Raw genomic sequence first — 21735 nt, 5'->3', positions numbered from 1 at the left:
CGTTAGCAAATATACTTTTTATCAAAACATTGAGAGTTTTCAAAAGCTTGAAGCATTTATTCTTCTTATTTATGACTTTGTTTACATTCTTCTTACCAGTGTACTTTCTTTATCCTGCTTACATTCTGTTTTGTCTTTTAGCTGGAGGCTCATACTTTATGATTTCCCGGGCCCTGGGCCCAGAGTTTGGTGGGGCTGTTGGCCTCTGCTTTTATCTTGGTACCACATTTGCAGCAGCCATGTATATCCTTGGTGCCATTGAAATTTTTCTGGTGAGTAATGGCTTAATTGTGGTCTACAGTGTAGAAAAGATAGAGATTTGGATTTATTTTGTTGTTTGGTAGCAAAACTTCTGAGAGATCCGCTGTAGAATCAAACAAGTGATTCACTGTTAACTTGTCATTGACTTCCTGTTGTGAGTATAAGTCAGAACGGTTGAAAGTATCCACTGCCTGCCTACTGCTTCCCTTCCACCCATTTACTAACACCCTACCCACCTCACCAAGAAGTGAAAGTTGTGAGGCAAGACACACTAACAGGGAAAAAGTAAAGTTTATCTTTTGTCATATCTTTATCCCCCAAAAATAAAATGTTTTTCATTTCTTTATTCACTGGATTATTATTATTATTTTTTTTTTTTTTACTGTTTAAAATGATAGGTAAGTAGGAATAATAAGGTAGGACTTAAGATAATCATAATTATTTTACATAACCCTTTGAATAAATTATTAATGCATTCTTTGCTGTTTCCTTTGGGAAATGCAGATATTCAGAACAACATGTAGCCTTAAAAAAAAAAAAAAGATCAATGCTATCCAGTTTTTGCAGGAATAGGCTAAGTCTCCAGTCATTTTCTGTCTTAGCCTTTCTTTACTTTGTGAAAATAAATGCAAACTACAACAGCCCTTTTACTTGATGACTATAAAATGACCTCATTTTCTACTTCTCTCACTTAACAGGTATATATTGTGCCCCGAGCTGCCATCTTTCGTAGCGATGATGCACTCAAGGAATCAGCAGCCATGCTAAATAACATGCGTGTCTATGGCACCGCGTTCTTGGTTCTCATGGTATTGGTGGTATTCATCGGTGTACGCTATGTGAACAAGTTTGCCTCACTTTTCCTGGCCTGTGTCATTGTGTCCATCTTGGCCATCTATGCTGGAGCCATCAAGTCTTCTTTTGCCCCTCCACACTTCCCGTACGTGTCTGCCTCTTACCGGCCATCATTACTGGGTAGTCATTGACAATATCTGGTGATGTGACCACTTCAAGTACAATTTCACAGTGTCCCTGAGATTTCACTTGTGGATAAGCTCAGTTAGCATCTAGGCAGGAAGCCTCCCCGCAAACTATGTCATGTCAGTCCTCTTCCTTATGTCCCAGGCATAGAACTGGCAGCTGTAACCATCATTTGGATGTAGATATTGAGTTTTGTTTTAAAACCTCCTTATAATGGTTGTGCTTGCTTAAACTATTCATGAAGAGCTTTACAAAGAATATAGTTATTACCGGAAAGCTTTGTAAAGTATTCAGAAGTTGGATTCCTGTTATTAATGAAATATCAAGAGAGTCAAAGAAACCTTAGCTCCTATTTAAATATTTGTAATTACCCTTTTTATTTTGCTGTTAATATCATAGCAGACTTTCTACTTATAAAATAAAGAGGAATACATGTCACATTTGCATATATATCTCTCTAGAGAGATTGTATTCCTTACCATAAGTAGTACAAGTACATTAAAGTATATTTTTTGAAGTAGCAATGGATTTGTACAGATAGGTGACTCCCAGGTCACCTGTTCTCTGTTTGACTAGTGGCATAGGGACTAACCACCACTGAGTGTTTGTAATCTTGCTACAGAGATTGTCTTTAAGAAGCATCTGGATTATCAGGTATCAAACTTATCAGTCCTATGTTCATTAAACCTGATTACAGAAAAATAGTTTTTTCAAGATGAAAAGACAGATCCATAGAGATTAATGACTTGCCCAAAAGTTAGTTAATGGCAGAGCACAAACACGAACACTGATTTCCTAACTCCTGGTGCAGTATTTCTTCTACTATGCTAAATGATGTCAGTGATAAATTCCATCATCAGTTTTTAGTCTGCTCATTTATGGGCTACAAATAGCCGAAAGTACTGAAGGCTATTGGATGTCTTCACTTGAGAAATTCCACTTTGCCTTAAGTTCTTCTTTGATTCTTCTCTCTTTTGGTGGGAAAAGGTCACGATGTGTGGTATTTTCTTTAAAATATTCCAGCAAAACAAGACAGAATTCCCTAGAGGAACACTAAACAAGACTGTGCAGTGTTGAGTTATCAAAGCTGAGTAATGGGTACATGGCTCATTATGCACGTATGCTGTCATTTTGCAGATTTGGAAAGTTGCTTTGTTCCTCTTGAGAGTTACTTTAACTGTGGGTGTATTGTTCTTTTGTTCATATTTATAGCTCTGGGTTAAAGAAAAAAATAAAATCAGCAGTTATTATTTGTAATATCCTTAAATACCCTCACTCCCACTGGGTCTAGGCTTACGTTCAAAAATAGTTTTCTCTTAGGCCATAGTGGGATGTGCCTTCTATTTCAGCCAAGCTGTTTTTCTCAAAACGGTAGCCAGAAAGTTTGACCTTTAGCAGAACATTTTCAAAGGGGTTTTTAGGAACATAAGGCTTTTCTAGGCCAAAAAAATAGGGGAAAATTTTTTTTGTCAGAAGAACAAAAGGACTCTGAGATTCTTTTAGGCCTAACAATTGGTTAATAACCTAGAAAATTTGGAAGATGAGTAAGTACTGTGTCTTCAGATAGTTTTTGTATTTGAATTCTGTCACTACCACTCGAGCAGACTACTTTATCTCCCTAAACTTCAGTTCCTCCATCCACAACATGGAAATACTCATGCATATTTTGTGAGATGGCTGTGAGGATTAAATTGCAGAAAATTTAAATCCCCATTTACAGAATGAGTCAGTAAATGTTAGTTCTTTTCCCATCCATGACAGTAAAAGCTCTTAGAGATGAGGTGGTTTTTTGTTTTTTTTTTTTTTTTAACTTTGCTAATCTAATTTACTAACCTATTTCTAACCTATCTTCTTTTCTTAAACGTTTTTTCCCCCTTGCTTCATCTTTCCCTCTCTTTTCACTTAGGGTCTGCATGCTGGGTAACCGCACCCTTTCATCAAGACACATTGATACTTGCTCTAAGACCAAGGAAATTAACAACATGACAGTACCATCAAGGTTATGGGGCTTCTTCTGTAACTCAAGTCAGTTTTTCAATGCCACCTGTGATGAATACTTTGTTCACAATAATGTCACTTCAATCCAGGGCATTCCTGGATTGGCTAGTGGTGTCATTACAGGTAAGTTAGGAGGTGTTTGAACAAGTTTTTTATTTGTTTCTGAGGAAAGTGGGCCTTTCAATCTTAGACTCTTCTATTGTCCATGACCCCTCACCGCCATTGTATCACTTCCCTGCTTAAGCTCAGCACACAGCTCTTAATTCAGCTTCTTTCTGCTTTTCTGTTGGTGAACTTCTCCTTTTTCAGGACTCCTTGCAGTGTTTTCTGTTAAAGTTTGCCACCTTTAGAGAGCAGAGCTAAGCCAATCGCTTTTTCAACTGGGATAAAGTAATAAAATATTCTGTGTTACTGTAAAGTTGCCAATGTTCTTCCCATAGTGACAGCTAGAATGGAACTATTTCAGTGTCCCCACATGCACATGTGTGTTTTCCTAACTCAGCCCGATTTCTGAAGCTCTTTGCTTAAGTGACTTTTGTCTTAAATGTTTGGTCCACAATTTCTTTGCATGTAAGCAGGTTTACACTAAGGTGTTAGAAATAGCATTGATTATTAATTTTTAGAAAATAGGCTTTGCGGGGCACCCATATTTAGTCTGATTAACTTTTACTAATTTGCATTTGTAAATTTAACTGCATTTGTATGTACCAAAGCCTTTTGTAAAATTACATTTGAACCATTTGAGAAAGAGCATTAGGTTTTTATGTGTGCTTTATTATGTAATATATACATATGCTCATGTAGAAACAAACGTACCTTCAAACACTAGAAATGAGGAATCTGATTTAGAATGTTGTTTAGGTAGAAAATTAATTACCTTCTTTCCATACTTCTGTTGCTTATATACCTTTTTCTTCCCACTACAGAGAATCTTTGGAGTAATTACCTACCAAAGGGAGAGATCATTGAAAAGCCCTCAGCCAAATCTTCTGATGTCTTGGGCAGCTTAAACCATGAGTATGTCCTTGTTGACATCACCACCTCTTTTACTCTTCTGGTGGGGATCTTCTTTCCTTCTGTCACAGGTAAGCAGAAGGGCTGTTATCTATTTTAGAAGTTATCAGACCCAGAGAGTGATTTTTCTTAAGACACAGGCTTCTCAGATACCAGTCTTTGGTATCAGTATGAGTATCAAAGTGTCCAGGAACTAAGAAATTAACTTGTTCTTTTTTCCTTCTCTAAAGGTATCATGGCTGGATCAAACAGATCTGGAGATCTGAAAGATGCTCAAAAGTCTATTCCCATTGGCACTATCCTCGCCATCCTGACCACCTCCTTTGTCTGTATCCTTGTCATGAATCCAATTTGAGTTTTAGTCATAGGCACATCTGTGGAATGAGGGCCATCAATATTTTTATCCTAGTAATAAAGATGTCTGCTTTCTATCAGCTCACTTCTCACTAGATAATCTACCCACCTCATCTCTAAAATTCAAGGAAAAATTTACAATAGTGAATCTGCCAACTAATTTTACTGATAGAAGAAATATCCTATGTGTCTGCTTTCTATCTCAGAGGGTTAGAGGTCAGTTTCCTTGACTCTCAGTATGGTAGATTTAAGCAATGTTGTCCTTTTTGGTGCCTGTATTGAAGGTGTTGTTCTCAGAGACAAGTGAGTAGTTGATTTCTTTGTAATATTTGTGTGTCTGTCTTCCAGTATATCAGATCACTGCCCCCAAGATGGTCATAAACTCAAAACCTAACCTGAGGTTTATATCATGACTAACAATTAGAAAATATATGTATATAGTTCCCAAAAAGGTTAGTGAATAATAAGTACTAGTTACATTGTTATAAATAAGTGAGATGCCATGAATATAGCTCTTTCATGAAGTAGTGAATTTGTCTGAATAACAAGGACTTGTCTGTAGTACATTAAAAGCTGTTGGAAAACTAAGACCAAAAGTAGAGGAGAGCACGTTAAAAAAACAAACAAAACAAAAACTTTGAAGTGTCTCTAGCATCTCTTTCTAGCATCTCTTCTATGAGATATAAGTGTGTGTCTGTTTAGCATTCTAAATAAAATCTTGGAATTTTCTTCATTTCGTTTATGAAGGCTGCTGGGTGTTTTTCCTTTCCTCACACCTATGAGCAAAAAACAAGTTTTTGTAAGAGATTCTTAGAAAAATCTTTCCCCTAAATCTGCTAGATCTCTTCCCATTTTCCCCGTCTGGAGGAATTACAAGCCTCACCATTCACCCTTTCTCAAAACAGAAATGTAGGTGCCATCCTAGACTTTCCCCAGTTCCCTCATCCAGTTGGTTTCTAAGCCCTGTGGATTCCACCTTTCATCTTAATAGATCTCCTTTTCGCTATTTATCCCCATCCCTTTGCACAGACCTTCAGGATCTTTTTCCTGGATTATTGTAATTACCTCTCTTTCAGTTTTATCACCTTCTAATCCTTCTTCCATGCTGCCACCAGAATGATTTTTCTACAACACAAAAGGAGATCATACAAACCTTCCTGCTTCACAGCCTGCCAAGCCCATTACTTCAGTCCAGCCCTGTTTACCTTTTTCTCATGTCATCTCCCATCATTCCCTCATAAAGTCCACATGCTCTAGCCATAACTTGAAGTCAAATATGCCTTGTTTCAGATTCCCATCCAGCCACACATTTGTCTGTGCAGTTTCCTTTGCTTAGAATGGGTAACTCCCGCCTGGCAGCCACATGAATCCTTGAAGACTAGACTAAATGTCTTCTGTCCTGTGAAGCTTTCCCATACTTACCCAGCAGAGATACCCACTCCCCTGTTTAGCCACTACAGTATTACACTTACCATATATATGTATTGTAGCTTTTCATATCACTCTCCCTGACTAGATTGAGTTCTTTTAGGACAGGAACCCCAGTAAATAATATATACATATTGCTGACAAAAATAAGTAGCACAGTTTACTATTACTATACTATTGTCACTGAAAATATATGGGGTCATAGAGGTTTGGTAAATTACACCATAATATAAAAAGTATTGAAAGTGTAAGCTGTAATACCACTTTGGAAAACTGTTGGTCATTGTCTCCTAAAGTTGAACATGCATATACCTTATGACCTGGCACTTCCACTGCTAGGTAGATCCAACAGAAATTCATGCACATGTGCGTTAAGAATCATGCACAAGAATTCTCACAGCAGTATTATTACTAATAGTCAAAATCTGGATATAGTTCACACGTCATCAATAGTAGAATGGATAAGTTATGTATTCATGCAATGGGAAATCAGAGCAATGAAAATAAATAAGACACAGCTATATATACACCCACACAAAAGGATGAATTTCAGAAAGTTAAGTGAAAGAAACCAAGCACAAAACACATATATTGTGTTTCATTTATTTAAAGTTTAAAAACAGGTAAAACTACATAGTATTAACAGGATAGTGATGGGGGAAGGGCTAGTGATACCAAGTGGGCATAAGAGAGACTGGGGTTCTGGCAGTTTTCTATTTCTTGACTAGATAGTAGCTACATAGATGGTTTGTGAAAATTTATTGAAATGTACATTTGTTTTTTGCACATTACTTTTTGTGTGTGATTCTTAATAAAAATGGTTGAAACCAAAAATAAACAGATGAGATGCCATGTTTCACCCATCAAATTAGCATTGACTTTTAAAATTTTAATATAAGGCTGGTGTGAAATAGATACATACTATAAAACTTAAACCTTCATATACTTCCAGTGGGAATAAAATTTATTATAACCTTTCTGGAAAGCAGTTAGGTAGTGATTTTGAAATATTTTAAGATATTGAAATGCGATTTCATCCTTTTTATTGCGATGACTACCTCTTAGAAATCTGCCATAAGGAAAAAAAACCTGAAGTGAGAATGTAGATATGTGCACAAAGATGTTAATCACATTATTTTCTATAATACAAAATAACCACTAGAGGAATAGACTGTGTAAATTACGATGCAATATTATTAAAACCACTAAGATTTTCATTCATAAAGAGCTTTTCATGACATAGGAAAATGTAAGTTTAAAAAGAATATGGAATTATAGGTATAGTGTGATCTCTATATTTTAAAAAACATAGTAAAGAGACTACAATGTACAAAGTGTGCTAAATATTACCAGTTATGTTATCATGATGGATTTCCTCCCTGCTTTTTATTTTTTGTATTTTTCCAACTTTTCTGCAAAGAGCAGATATTTTGATATTTTGAAGGGAAAAGCTATAATTGAAGCTTAGCTTATTTTCTGGCTCTTCAGGTTATTTTTTTAATATAGGTTAATGATTAGCCTTTTGATCAAATCTGCCCACCTTTACATTTCTTAATTTTCATGTCTATCTCAATTCAGTTCTCTAAAAATTATAAATAGAAAAAAATTGGGTGATATTTTTCTAGGCTTTCAGTCTGTAATTACTTCCCAGTTAAATTTCCCCACTCTGATTTCTCTCCCAGGTTTGGGGATGCTGTGAAAGGTAATCTGGTGGTGGGTACCTTATCTTGGCCATCCCCATGGGTGATTGTTATTGGCTCCTTCTTCTCCACATGTGGGGCTGGACTTCAGAGTCTCACAGGTGCACCAAGGCTGCTCCAGGCTATAGCCAAGGATAACATCATACCCTTTCTGAGGGTGAGTAATCTTTCCCATGCCCTCTTCTTTTTTTCTCAGATTTTATGAGAAACAGTGTCATCTTCATATGCTTAGGAATTATTAGATCATATAATACAAAGACCTGGGTTTTTAGTACAAAACCCTCTAAATCTCTATGAGGGGTGAGTTTATATGTGAGTGGGTAAAGGTATTTTTAAAAATATCGCAGTTGGAGTTTGGGTTTGGGGTTTTTGTTTTTTGTTTTTGTTTTTTTGAGAGAGAGAGCGTAAGCAGGAGAGGGACAGGGAGAGGGGAATGGGGAACAGAGGATCCAAATCAGGCTCTGTGTGCTGACAGCAGCAAGCCAAAGTAGGATGCTCAACCGACTGAGCCACCCAGGCACCCCGAAATATCAACAGTTGTTAACACCATCATCTTTCATATATCTGAAACTGTAACATGGAAGAGTCAGGGAGCATTGACTCAAACACTCTCCACATTCCTATGTCTGATATTTCCCTTCTCTGTACAGGTTTTTGGTCACAGCAAAGCCAATGGGGAACCTACCTGGGCTTTACTTCTAACTGCCGCCATTGCAGAGCTGGGAATCCTTATCGCCTCCCTGGATCTTGTGGCCCCAATTCTTTCTATGTAAGAGCTAGTTCCTCTCTTCACGTTTTCTTGCTTAAATGATACGTAATACATGTTGATTTCCATCAGGTGTATAACAGTTGTGGTAAAAGAGTGAGCCAAGTACTGGTATAACTTCACCTAAATAGTATATATTGCTAAGAAGTTTTGTGTAAGGCTTTTATAAATTGTCATGGTTTCTTCCTACCTGCATAACTTGAAAAGTTCTTTGCCTTCCTTTGTGATTCATCATCAACTGGTTGTAGTTTTTACTGCTACTGTTAGGTTGGATCCTTTTGCTGGGACTTAGTGATGACTTAATACCTACCTGGCACTGGGCAGCATGCTAGGAATACAGAGGTGAATGACACAATCCTAAGAAACTGATGATAGATAAAGAGACCAGTGATCTTTGTACAGTGTGATGAGAACTGTGGTAAAGGTGAACAGCGTCATAAGAACTCTAAAGGGAGGCACCTAAATGGACTGAGACTCAAGAAAGGTTTACTACTTGCATCTTGAAGGAGGACTGGTGATTAACTCAGCAACTGAATAGTGAGATGTCCCAGGCATGGAATGTGTGTGAAGGAACTGAGGAATGAGATAATGTAGCACATCTGAGGATTGAAAGTAGTTTGGCTTAATAGAATGGAGGGTGCCTGTTGTGAGCTAGCTGAGCAGAGAAGTAGGTAGAGCCAGGTCACAAAAGACCCAGAACTTTTACCTGGAGGGAGGGAGTGATCCTTTGAGAAGAGAATGGCCATATTTATGGTTTAGAATGATCAATTTGGTATAAAAGATAAGTGTAAAGGAGGCTAAAATTGAGCTGGGAATGAATGCTAACTGGAAGCTTATTTAACTAATCCAGCAAGGAATAAATGAGAGCCTGAACAGAGATAATAGTAATAGAGATGGGAAGGAGGGAAAAGGTTTAGAAATGTGTAAATAGGTAGAATCCACAGGACTTGATAAGTCAATTTGGAACAAGGATGCGTAACAAAGAGGACACTGGGATTTTTCCAAGAACAACTGGGTAAAGAGTGGTTGTGTCTTCACTGAAGGAGAACACAGGAAAATGAGCAAGTTTGTGGGGAGAAGTTTAAGTTTCTCTACATCCTAGTCTTAATCAGGGGTTAGTGGGCTAGAACAGAGGCTTAAATACAACACAGGTCTCCATTTAAAATAACGCCCAGTGGCTTCGTCAGTTGAGCATCTGACTCTTGGTTTTGGCTTAGGTTCTGATCTCACAGTTCATAGGTTCCAGCCCCACATTGGGCTTCATGCTGACAGCATGGAGCCTTCTTGGGATTCTCTTGTCTCCCTCTCTGTCTCAAAAATTAATAAATAAACTCAAAAAAATAAAATAACCCTTGAAGAATCATTTTACAGTAATATTCATGCCTCTTACTTTGTTTAATCTGCCAGGTTTTTCCTCATGTGTTACCTCTTTGTGAACTTGGCATGTGCCTTGCAAACATTACTTCGAACACCCAACTGGAGACCCCGGTTTCGCTACTACCACTGGTAAGTCTGCTCTTTTTCTTCTTCTTTCCCACATTTGGAGAGAACCCATCATTGAACTAGGAAACTAGGAGATTCTGGGTTGTCAATATAATTTTTCTTGGTCAGCCATTCCATACTGTTGCGACTTGCAGTGCTTACCTGAATTTCCACCATCCTACCATGTTTTCTTCATAGGTCACTTTATAACTTCTAACACCCACTTGAGGATAAAGATCAAAACTATGAAATTAATATTTCCAGCCTGCTGCATTCTTCAGGTTAAACCAACCTACCCTTTGCAGATCTGTTTTCTGTTTACCTCTTAGCTAAGCACTGGACTTCATCCCTTTCTATCTTTATTCTCATACTCTCAAACTCTCTTTTGACAGTTTCATTTAGCAGGTAAGAGCACGAGCTGTAGAGTCAGATGACCTTAGCTTAATGTCAGCTCTACTGTTTCATAGCTTTGTAACTTTTAACAAAGCACATAACCACACAGAATTCAAGTTTATTCATTTGTAGAATGGGACTGATGGTATTACGTATCCCACAGGGTTGCTTTGAGATGATCTGAAGTGCTCAGCACAGTGCCTGCTACGTGGTGAAACTCTCAGTGGAAACGTCACTACAGCCGCTGCTGCTGTGTTGGCATCTCCTCAGTCCTAAAGGAGTCATTACGCTTTTCGCTGCCATCCCATCTCTTCCTCATTTCTTTTCTGTCATGGCTAAAGGTTCTCTAATAGGTCCCATATGGACCTGTTGCTACATTCCTCTTTGCTTTTTCTTTGACCCTTTCCTGGCTTTACTTACCAGTGATGAGCAGTAATGTGACCTTTATCTGGCAGAAAATTAGATCCTCACTGATTTTATCGCCTCTAATCCAATTTCTAGCTTTAACCTTAATCAAAAGTTCACTGTGAACTTTTTTGTGTTGCTATTTTGCTTTTGTTTTCTCTTTATCCTGTTTTTCCTGGAGCCTAATCTTTCCAGATTGAGCTCTCCTGCTCATTCTTTGAGATTCATCATAGAGCTAAGAAGTTCATTCTATACACAGAAGAACTGCAATAAACATGATTGTTCACCTAATCTATTTGCTTAAAACAAGCATTTTATCATTCTCTGCTGTGTTTCTCTTACGTAAAGTAAGAAAACTAACACCAGCTTTCCTTCAGTGGGTTCTACACGTATGCTAATAAACATTCATAAGGTAAAGATCAATATCCACATGAAATATCTACATGAAATACTTTTTTTAGAGATCATAACGTTAATAATTCTGACTATATGCCCCTCCCTGTTTCACCTAGTAGGTATTAATTATCCTCACAACTACAGATACCTTTTGTTGAATCATGGTTATTTATATGTTTTTCCAGCAATGGGACACATCAGCACAAAGGATGGTTTGGGCCTCAGCGCAGGCCACGATAAAACAACTATAAAAATTGAGAAAAATCATTTAGAAACTTTTATAGCAATTTGACATTGTCATAGCATCCAGGCATATAGTAATTTTTCTAACAAATCCTTTTTATTGCATTTTACAAAAGTTCACTCTGCAATATATTAGAATTAAAAAATTAATAACAATTTCTCACCAGTTTGAGAAGCACCTCTAGCATAGGCTTCTTTTTTAGTTGCTTAGGAAAGCACTTTTTTCGTTTGTGTTTTTGTTTTTAATTTTCTAGGGCCCTCTCTTTCATGGGAATGAGTATCTGTCTGGCTCTGATGTTCATTTCTTCCTGGTATTACGCTATTGTAGCTATGGTGATAGCTGGTATGATCTACAAGTACATCGAGTACCAAGGGTGAGTTTGTGGATGTGACCTTGATTACTGATAAAAGTATCCACACCAACTAGTTTGGTTAGAGCCAGCCCAATGGAAATTGTGTTAAGGATCCAGATAACCTCATTCGTCTGTAACTAAATTTTGTATCCCCGACTCTCCTAGCCATCTTACAAGACACAAGCTTACAGATACAACAAGGGGAACCTATTGAGAAAATATGAACAGATCAGTGAAAAAAAATGACTAAAAGGACATGTCGAAATAATAATGATAAGTATGAAAGTATAACACAAATATAAATATTTTTGCTTATCGCCTCAGTCAAGGTATTGTTTTTGAAATGAAAAAGAAGTTAATTCTGAAAAACTGTAACAACTAAAACTTCAGTAACAGTTTCCAAAAATTAGGAGTAAATAACACTCTGGTTCAGAAGATTACATTGAGTTTCGCTTTCTCTCCATTATTTTCAGAGTAAATTGAACTTTGGGTCTGCAGTCATTTTATTCTCCAAATTGCTGTTTTACATTATTGCTTTTAACAGGTACATAGAAGGACAAATGAGTGATCCTTCCAGCCTTTATTTTGAACTATTTATTGTGCAGTGCAGTCCATCACTGAAGGGCAGTGCGGATCTGCTTATAGCGGGTTCATTATGTTAATAAAGAGCATTTAGTTAATATGAGTTTTAATTTTCTGTCTTGTGCATATGTTACTTTTAGATAAAGAAAAAATAAACTTTATGTTTTGAAATTGTACTTCCTGTAGTCTAAATCTGTCTCTACTCTTTTCTTTTTTTCTCCCAGAGCGGAGAAAGAATGGGGTGATGGAATCCGTGGGCTGTCCCTCAGTGCAGCCCGATTTGCTTTGCTTCGGCTGGAGGAAGGACCTCCACACACTAAAAACTGGAGGTAAAGAAATCAACAGAGCCTAGTGGTGTGGTGTTTGGCACATGGTTAACACACCCAACCGTGTGCTTCAGGATGACAGGAAAAGGAATTGAGGCGGCTCAGAGAACTGGTGTAATATATCTGTTTTGAACAATTCCAAATCCTTCATCTTGATTCCCTTTTCTTCTTGTGGTGTCTGATCTAGACTTCTACCATTTTTATTGTTTGTTGCAGATTGATCAATCTGCAGTGATACTGGGAGGATTCAAAATCACTATACCCTCATCCTGTCCTTTCCTTTCCTTTAATCTCTCCCTTCTGCCCAGTTACATGTTTTATCCAGATCTCCTCAAGTAAATGCTAGAATCCTCATTCTGTTCCCCAAACCGAAAGTCTTTTCTCCTTCCCCACCCCCCCTCCTGCCAACCTCTTTACAGGCCTCAGTTGCTTGTATTGCTGAAACTAGATGAAGACTTACACGTCAAGCATCCTCGCCTCCTCACCTTTGCTTCACAGCTTAAAGCAGGAAAGGGCCTCACTATTGTGGGCTCTGTTATCGTGGGGAACTTCCTGGAGAACTACGGGGAAGCTCTAGCTGCTGAGCAGGTAAGAAAGAGTCAAGGCCTACTGACTTAGTGGAATGTAGCTTATGGTTTTGTGATGTAAGGTTATAAGATGTTGTATTTCTAAATTAATCCCTTTCCTGAGTGATCCAGGTTGTTTCCTTCTTGGTGCTTGCTTTCGAACAATCATATTCTCCCAAATAATAAGATGAACCAGAAAACAGTAATTTATTCTTTCCATTTAGAGAGCACTACTGGGGCGCCTGGTGGTTCAGTCAGTTAAGCATCCAGCTCTTGATTTTGGCTCAGGTCGTGATCTCAGGGTTCATGAGATCATCGGGCTCTGTGCTGACAGCATGGAGCCTGCTTAGGATTCTCTCTCTCCCTTTTTCTCTCTCTCTGCCCCTCCCCCCTTCAAAATAAACAAACATTTAAAAATAAAAAGCACTACTAAACTCTTAAGATTATTAAGGCTGAGCACTGTTTCCAAACATTGGTTGAGTTAGGCCTCAGAGAGGTCCTTTAAATAAGTCTGTCCCTTGAACTGTGGAGATGGTTCTGGTGACAACGAAGAGCGGTAAACAACTTTTTTTCCTCCTTAGCAGTCTACATGGTATTGTGAGCAAGATTCCTTTGCTTTACTTCTGATTAACTGCCAAGTATTAGCTCTCCTTAAAGAAGAAAGCAGTTTTCACTCTAATGCTTATTATAATTGATAGAACCAACCCTGTTCGGACAGATGTTCAATTACATTTCAAAAATTTTACTGGGTTGCGTTTTGGAATACTTGGAAACCCTAAACACTAGAAATAATGAAGAAGCATTAGTCCAGGATGATAAATATAAATAAAAAGCACAGGATTGGAAATCAAGGGACCTTGCTTATATTACCCTAGCTAGCTACACCACTGATGTAATCTGTGCCTTTGGGAAAATCATTTCTTCTTTCTGCACCATTATTCCCTTCACCTTTCCACCGGGAGAGCAGAGTAAAAGTAAATGAAATATTATCTCCAAATTGGCCTGAATAAATAATAGTAAAGCAAAGACAAGTGTCATCAATAATCATTTTTAAAATATCAAAAAAGATACAGAAATAGGAGAAACCAAAAAGAAAACATACCTGAAAAGAAAACAAAATTCTTAAGTGAAACTGAATCATCAGATTGAATTTCTAGTAATATGAGTCAGGGTATCATGGCAATTGAGGAAAGAAGGAGATCATGTTTACACTCACCCTAATCGGTTAAGAAATAATATTGAATATTCGCTTTGTGAAGACCCCTGTTCTTGATTTGTCTTGTATGTTACGGAGAAGGAAAAAGCAGAAACTCCCTATAGTCAACCAGCAGTATATGTAGTAAGCATTTAGAGAAAAAGGCAAAGGATAATGAAATTCCATCGGATTAATTTTAACTTTTTGGACTTTTCTATAGGAGATATGGTCTGATGCAGAGTTTGTTAAAGAGGAGGAGAATATAATAAGGAGAAGAGTAATAAAAAAAAAGGTTCAGTGTGAAGCAATTCAGTGTTGAGGTTCTCTTTTCCAGACCATAAAACATCTAATGGAGGCAGAGAAGGTGAAAGGGTTCTGCCAGCTGGTGGTGGCGGCCAAGCTGAGAGAGGGCATTTCCCACCTTATCCAGTCATGTGGCCTTGGGGGCATGAAGCACAACACCGTGGTGATGGGATGGCCTAATGGCTGGCGCCAGAGTGAAGACGCTCGAGCTTGGAAGACTTTTATTGGTACAGAACACTTTTCATTTTATCCTGAGGGCCCAAAGGAGGGGATAGACCTATATCCCTGTTAACTTAACCCCACCCCATAGCCTCCTAAAGTGGAGACTGTGCCATTGTTGAAGCAGAGTATTATAAGGGCACGTAAATGACTGCTAACAGTAATAACCTTACTCTACTCACCCCTCCACCTTTACCTTATGTTCATGAATTGTTTATCTCTGTCATGTATTATGTTAGGAGTTACTACTGAAATTGCCATATTTTCACTTACGATCTCCTATCATTGACATTCTCACAGGAATTGGAAGGATCGTCTTTAATCAAAATCTCCAAAATTCACATATCCTGCCTCCTCCCCAGAAATGTAGTGATCAGAATATATCTAGTAACATAAATCATGGTTCTGAATCTAATTGTGTTATTCAGGTTTTTCTCAATGATTGTTGTTGCTCAATGAGGTATAACCTACTATGTAAACAGAACCTTGCTTAAAGAAGTGTAAAAAAAAAAAAAAAAGTAAGGGCACCTACTTCACTTAGTCAGTTAAGTGTCCACCTCTTGGTTGCGGTTCAGGTCATGATCTCATGGTTCGTGGGATCAAGCCCCATGTCAGGCTTTGTGCTGAGAGTTCGGAGCCTGCTTGGGATTCTCTCTCTCCCTCTCTCTCTGCCCCTCCCCCACTCGTGCTCTTTCTCTCTCAAAATAAATAAACTTAAAAAAAAAGTGTAAAAAAAAGCATTATCCTTGGGGCACTTGGGTGGCTCAGTCAGTTAAGCAGCTGACTCTTGATTTTGGCTCAGGTCATGATCTCATATTTCATTAGATCAGGCCCCATGTCAGGCTCTGCACTGGTAGCTCAAAGCCTGCTTAGGATTCTCTCTCTCCCTCTCTGCCCCTCCCCTGTGCTCTCTCTCTTGCTCTCTCTCTCTCTCTCTCAAAATAAATAAGCAGTCTGACATGGTGGGAAGCAAGGCAGGCCTCTCTGTTGATCCTGATTCTGTTTTCTCCCTAGGCACAGTTCGAGTGACAACTGCTGCCCATCTGGCCCTGCTGGTGGCTAAAAACATCTCCTTCTTTCCCAGCAACGTGGAGCAGTTTTCTGAGGGCAACATTGATGTGTGGTGGATTGTGCATGATGGGGGGATGCTCATGCTCTTACCATTCCTACTTAAACAGCACAAGGTATTTTAGACACTTTTTGAAAAAAGTCTATCTCCCTTAATTAAGTTTTGTCCTGGTTCACTAGACAGATCCTTCCTCTTTGATTCTATAGTGTTGGGGCTTAGGATCAGAAGAGTTGGGGATTATTCTTAGCTTTCCCATGATCCCAGTTTCAACCTTATGAGAAATGGTTTTGTAGTTGGTACCTACCTATTTCCACATGAAATTCAGCAAATTAATAAAGTTCCATATGAGCCGCCGGAAAAACATTAACAAATGAACACATCTGTTAAAAAAAAAAAAAATACCAAAGTCTCTCAAATACTGGAAACCTACATACAGGTGTATGGGTGTGTGTGTATCTCATATACATGCTCAGGGAGACTGGGTGGCTCAGGCAGTTAAGCATCCAACTTCGGCTTAGGTCACGATCTCACTGTGAGTTGGGGGCCCACATGGGGCTCTCTGCTGTCAGTGCGGAGCCCGCTTCGGATCCTCTGTCCCCCTCTCTCTGCCCTTCCCCAACTTGCACTTTTTTTCTCTCTCTCAAAAATAAAAAAATAAACATTATAGATATGCTCATCCTTTGGTAAGACTAATTAAACTGAAATTAAAAATAGTAAGGGGCGCCTGAGTGGTTCAGGCAGTTAAGCGTCCAACTTTGGCCCAGGTCGATTTCACGGAGAGTTCGAGCCCTGCGTCAGGCTCGATGCTAACAGCTCAGAGCCTGGAGCCCACTATGGATTCTGTCTCCCTTTCTCTCTGCTCCTCCCCTGCTCATGCTCGCTCGCTCTCTCTCTCTCTCTCTCTCTCCCCTTCAAAAATAAACATTCAAAAAAAAAAACTTAAAATAGTTAGCTATTATAGTCTCTGTGGTACCATCAGTATTCTACCTGAATACAGCACCCTCTTAAGGTATCATATATCATCTTTTGCCAGTTTTTTTCTTGTCAGGAAATTAAGAACTTCTTTAAAATGTTTTAAATGTGTTTCTTAGTCAAGCTTTTGCCCCAGTACCATAATTTAGCAAGTAAGAAACTGGAAACAAATACCCTGATACTACAGCAAGGTTGTCTAAAACAAAAAATGGCTTGCATTTTAGGAAATAATTCTTTTTTTTTTTTTTTTGCCTTCTTGCCTCTCACTTTCCATTTCTGTACGGTAATTTCTCAGGTGTGGCGAAAATGCAGCATACGGATCTTCACAGTAGCCCAGTTAGAAGACAATAGTATTCAGATGAAGAAGGACCTGGCCACCTTCCTCTATCACCTGCGCATTGAGGCAGAGGTGGAGGTGGTGGAGATGGTGAGAAAGGGTTTGAGATCACAAAGACCACCCTTCCCCCACTTCCTACCCTGTCTTCCTAGAGCTTTTTCTGGTTTGGGAACTTGTTCAGCTGCAAATGTGAATTAATCCCTTAGTTCCAATAAACCCCTAATATAGTGATCGAGAGAAGTAGACTATGTATGTGATGTGTATTTGGTGGTGTTTTTAATTTTTGCTTTCTTGGTTGTGACACATTCTTTGTATTTTGGCCAGATTCTTGTCTGCTTAATACAGTTTTTTTTTAATTTTAATTTATATACGCGTGGTAAAGTCACACATAGCTTTTTGTTTTGTTTTGCTTTAATAACCTGGCAGTAAAAAAAAATTTTTTTAAAGTATGTGCTTTGGAAACATATGTAATGGTTAGCTTATGGAAGACTCTCAGGGCTTCTATATTTGATCTACAGTCCATAAAATTACATAGCTCAGTGCCTGGACAAAACAGGAGTGAAACTTAGGTTGATGTTGTGATACTTTCTCTGGTTTAGTGAGTGGAAAAGAAAACGTATGGCTGATCCTTGTTTCTCCTTTGTGCTTATTGCCTATGCTGCGTGTGATCCGTGGCAGCATGACAGTGACATTTCAGCTTATACTTATGAGCGCACCCTGATGATGGAGCAGAGATCCCAGATGCTCCGGCACATGCGACTGTCCAAAACCGAGCGGGACAGAGAGGTGAGACCTTCCTGTATTCATTGAATCCTGGCCCTGTGAAGTCTGTCACTGAAAGGGATGATCCTCTATTGTTCTCCTAGGATGACAGATTCTTTCCTTCCCACTTTATCAGTTCTTCCACTGTAACCCTACATTATTGTTTGAAAATAAGTGAAGCTGAAGCATGAGAGAGATTTGGGTATAGAGGTCATAGCTGTGTTGGGCCCTCCTCAGGCACAGTTGGTGAAAGACCGGAACTCAATGCTGCGATTGACCAGCATTGGCTCTGATGAGGATGAAGAGACAGAAACCTATCAGGAGAAGGTGCACATGACTTGGACAAAAGACAAGTACATGGCATCCCGGGGACAAAAGGCCAAGTCGATGGAAGGATTCCAGGACCTGCTTAACATGCGTCCGTAAGTTTTCCAACTCACAAGCTTTTCACATAACATGGTATCCCAGTCAGTGGCACACATGTGACTTTGCCTGGATACACAGGATAAAGTCTGTTCATTCCACACCAAATCCAGCCATCTCTGTTATTTCCCTGTGCATACCAGCTACCAGTTAACATTGTACACAAGCTAACCACCCTTCTTCCTCACCATGTTCTGTTCCCGGCATAAAACAAGCAAACGTTGAATGAGAAAACCCAGGCCAGAATATTAAAATAAAGAAATCATTTGTTCATTGCATTATTCATAGTCGTTGCAAAAAAGCTCTGTGTCTCAAGGTTTTTAAAGTTAACTGTATGTCTAGCTTTCTCTTTGCCTTAACCACCTCTGTTTCTCCCTTCCACCTGCCCAGGGACCAGTCCAATGTGAGGAGGATGCATACAGCAGTGAAACTCAATGAGGTTATAGTTAACAAGTCCCATGAAGCAAAGCTTGTTTTGTTGAATATGCCAGGGCCACCTCGAAACCCTGAGGGTGATGAAAACTGTATCCTTTCCAAGAGTGCAGTTATCAGTAAGGAAAATCTTAGCCTGTTTCTTAGATGAGACCACTAGGTAACATTAAAAGTCATTGTCTGTGCCCACATTTCCCTCTTGAGGAGGGAAGGCTGTTAAAAGTCGTAGGCAAGGATTCTTACAAAGTAGTGAGAGTAATCTCCTTTTGGGGAGGTGGGTGTATATGTTCTCTCTGAACCCTAAAGAGACTTTATAGGTGGTAAATTTGCATCATGACTTCTAATATTTCATGGTATAGAACCCTTTCTGACAGTCCTAGAGACAGAGTACCCACATCCTTTCTCCTTTTCAAGCTCTACCCACTTTGCAAAGCTCCTGTGGATGGAGTTAGGGGAGAAGCAGTGGAGTGGAACCTCCTCCAAGGGGAAAAAAGAGATAAGGGTTTTTCCTCAGACCCTCATCCCAGGACTGTTTTCATGGGGCCCCTTCAGAACGGCAATGGTGTAGACTGGCCCGTTTGCACCAGTACCACTAAGCAAAAAAAGATTAAGAAAAAAAGAATTGGCAGAAAAATCTGACTTGAGCAGCTTCACTTAGAAATTACTTGGGTTCTCTCTAGCAGTCTTCTAAACTGCCCTGTTGTGACTTTTTCTTCTTTTTTGGCTTATTTTGCTATGTGGTATGAACATGTTATTTGTGGTTTTCCTCCATTTTTTTAAGTAACGTTTAGAAAAAAAATCTAACAAATAGAGATCTTGTATTATATATGCAAATGGACTAGATTCCTGGATTATTTCACAGGGTTAAATGGACTCCAGAGTTCAGATCTCTCCAATTCTTAGTATATAGTAAGTAAAACAAGCATGTTGATTTTGCAAGTTTGTAGTCAGATAAACCCAGATTATCATATCAGGTTATAAAAATGTGCTTTTCTCCCACCTGTTTGTCTCCTTGACAAATTCTGAAGACATGGAGTTCCTAGAAGTGCTCACCGAGGGACTAGAGCGAGTCCTCCTTGTCCGAGGTGGTGGCAGTGAAGTGATCACCATTTATTCATAATCTACTCCTGAGTGACTCTGCTTGGCCTCACCTTTCCTAAAAGGCTTCCATCCTTCGTGGAAGTGCCAGCTCTTTACTACTACTCCCATCAAGTAGGCCTGGGTTCTGTACACATCACACTGAACTCTTGACAGGCTGAGCCTCAAAGTACTTGTGCAAAAAAAGTACAAATAGTTCTGCTCTTTGCTGTCATATGATCTGCCATCCTTACAGAAGAAGCAAATATTCCCTCAACATTGGAACACTGGTCAAGTCCTAAAAGCCATGTTTGTCCCAGTTGAAGTCAAGTTAGAATTAACAAGCTAAACCAATAAAAATGAATTGGCAAAAGGGATGCTAGAAATTCAACTGAAGACCGAAAGCAAGTACAGGTCCAACATTAAAGGGAAGTCTCAGAAGTCATGGTCCAGTGATGACACCATGGGGGTAACAGCCAGAGGACACAGCTTCATCATACTAAAGAAATCACAGCCAAGTATATGGGGACCTAACATCCTTGTGGAGATAACCTGTGGCAAACCAAGATGAAAACCTTTTTTAGCTAATTTTCTTTAATGAATCCACTGTTCTCCAGGACTCTGATTTTCTGTTAGGGGACTAATATACAAAAACTGACACATGGCTGCAGCCTTTACTTCTTCCTCCAAAATAAGATTCTCCCCAAATACCAGGTTTAAGTACATATACTATGTTGGTGTATATATATATATATATATATATATATATATATATATATATATATATATATATGTGTGTGTGTGTGTGTATACACATATATGTAGGTGTATATATATGTATATATATATATATGTGTGTGTGTGTATATATATACGTATATGTGTGTATATATACACGTATACACACACACACACACACACACATATATCAGCTGGTTCTCAAAATCGATTCTGTGGTTAAGATTGTAATACAGGCATTATTATCCTGGAAATTGTTTTTTAAAGTTGGAGTGGAAAATTTTCTTTCAGGTTGTGTTCAAATGGCCAAATTAAGGTAACTCCAAATGGTAGCTGTTAAGATCTACTGAAACACAGTCTGTGGTTACCTATGCGACAAGGGCAAACATTAAAGTTGTTATCTAGGAAACCTAGATGATGATGCATAGTGCCCAACAGTTTCTCCTCTCCCTTTTTTTTATGCCCTCTGGGTTGGTAGGCAGGCATAGGTCAAAAATCAGGAACAAACACTAGGAAGACTGGCTGAAATCCTTCCCTAAAAGCGTTGGACTGTCTTTTAAAGGGGGAATCTAGCAATGGGATTTGAAGTTCCAGAGCCATACTCCTTCCATAGTGCCAAAGATTGAGCTGCTGCTCCTCTCCCTACCTTCTTCACTAAAGTGGCATATGATTGGCATTGGCCTGATTCAAGAAACTTCTCTTTCACTAAGAATCCTGTGGACTCATTTCCAAAGCCATAGCAAAGACTTAAGGCACTCACCTAAATGCCCACAATATGAGCAGTTTTCTTTTCTCAATTCTATTCTTGTGACTGCAGAAACTTGGCTCTGAACTAAGAGTATCCAAGCCAACAGTCCTCTGCTATAACAGTTGTTTTCAGAAAGCTCTAAATGTGTCAAGGAAATACTTGTGCAAGCTTAGCTTTTTATTTGCTCATTTACTGGTCATTAAAACACCTGG

The 21735-nt window shown here is 38.8% G+C and overlaps 1 protein-coding gene across 5 annotated transcripts in view; it reads left to right on the top strand.

Annotated features, from left to right (window-relative positions):
- SLC12A6 (solute carrier family 12 member 6) overlaps window positions 1-20762 on the top strand; it is an 86690-nt gene extending 65928 nt beyond the window's left edge. For 4 of the 5 annotated variants that reach the window (XM_058738310.1, XM_058738309.1, XM_058738308.1 and 1 more), the window contains 19 exons: window positions 142-272; window positions 960-1201; window positions 3149-3363; window positions 4167-4325; window positions 4485-4583; window positions 4854-4911; window positions 7719-7893; window positions 8387-8505; window positions 9910-10008; window positions 11676-11795; window positions 12581-12685; window positions 13102-13270; window positions 14778-14973; window positions 15980-16149; window positions 17302-17433; window positions 18022-18129; window positions 18343-18527; window positions 18919-19052; window positions 19989-20762. In XM_058738310.1, coding sequence (XP_058594293.1) covers window positions 142-272; window positions 960-1201; window positions 3149-3363; window positions 4167-4325; window positions 4485-4583; window positions 4854-4911; window positions 7719-7893; window positions 8387-8505; window positions 9910-10008; window positions 11676-11795; window positions 12581-12685; window positions 13102-13270; window positions 14778-14973; window positions 15980-16149; window positions 17302-17433; window positions 18022-18129; window positions 18343-18527; window positions 18919-19052; window positions 19989-20080 — 2708 coding nt within the window. In that variant the 3' untranslated portion in view covers window positions 20081-20762. Of the gene's footprint in view, window positions 1-141; window positions 273-959; window positions 1202-3148; window positions 3364-4166; window positions 4326-4484; window positions 4584-4853; window positions 4912-7718; window positions 7894-8386; window positions 8506-9909; window positions 10009-11675; window positions 11796-12580; window positions 12686-13101; window positions 13271-14777; window positions 14974-15979; window positions 16150-17301; window positions 17434-18021; window positions 18130-18342; window positions 18528-18918; window positions 19053-19988 lie in introns of those variants that run through there. The other variant, XR_009264258.1, reaches the window with a different exon arrangement.
- The last annotated feature ends 973 nt before the right edge of the window (window positions 20763-21735 follow it).

Source organism: Neofelis nebulosa, chromosome 7, assembly GCF_028018385.1.
Source record: "Neofelis nebulosa isolate mNeoNeb1 chromosome 7, mNeoNeb1.pri, whole genome shotgun sequence".
Lineage (NCBI taxonomy): Eukaryota > Metazoa > Chordata > Mammalia > Carnivora > Felidae > Neofelis > Neofelis nebulosa.
Note: the sequence above shows the minus strand (reverse complement) of the source record. Positions and strands in the feature narration are given on the sequence as shown.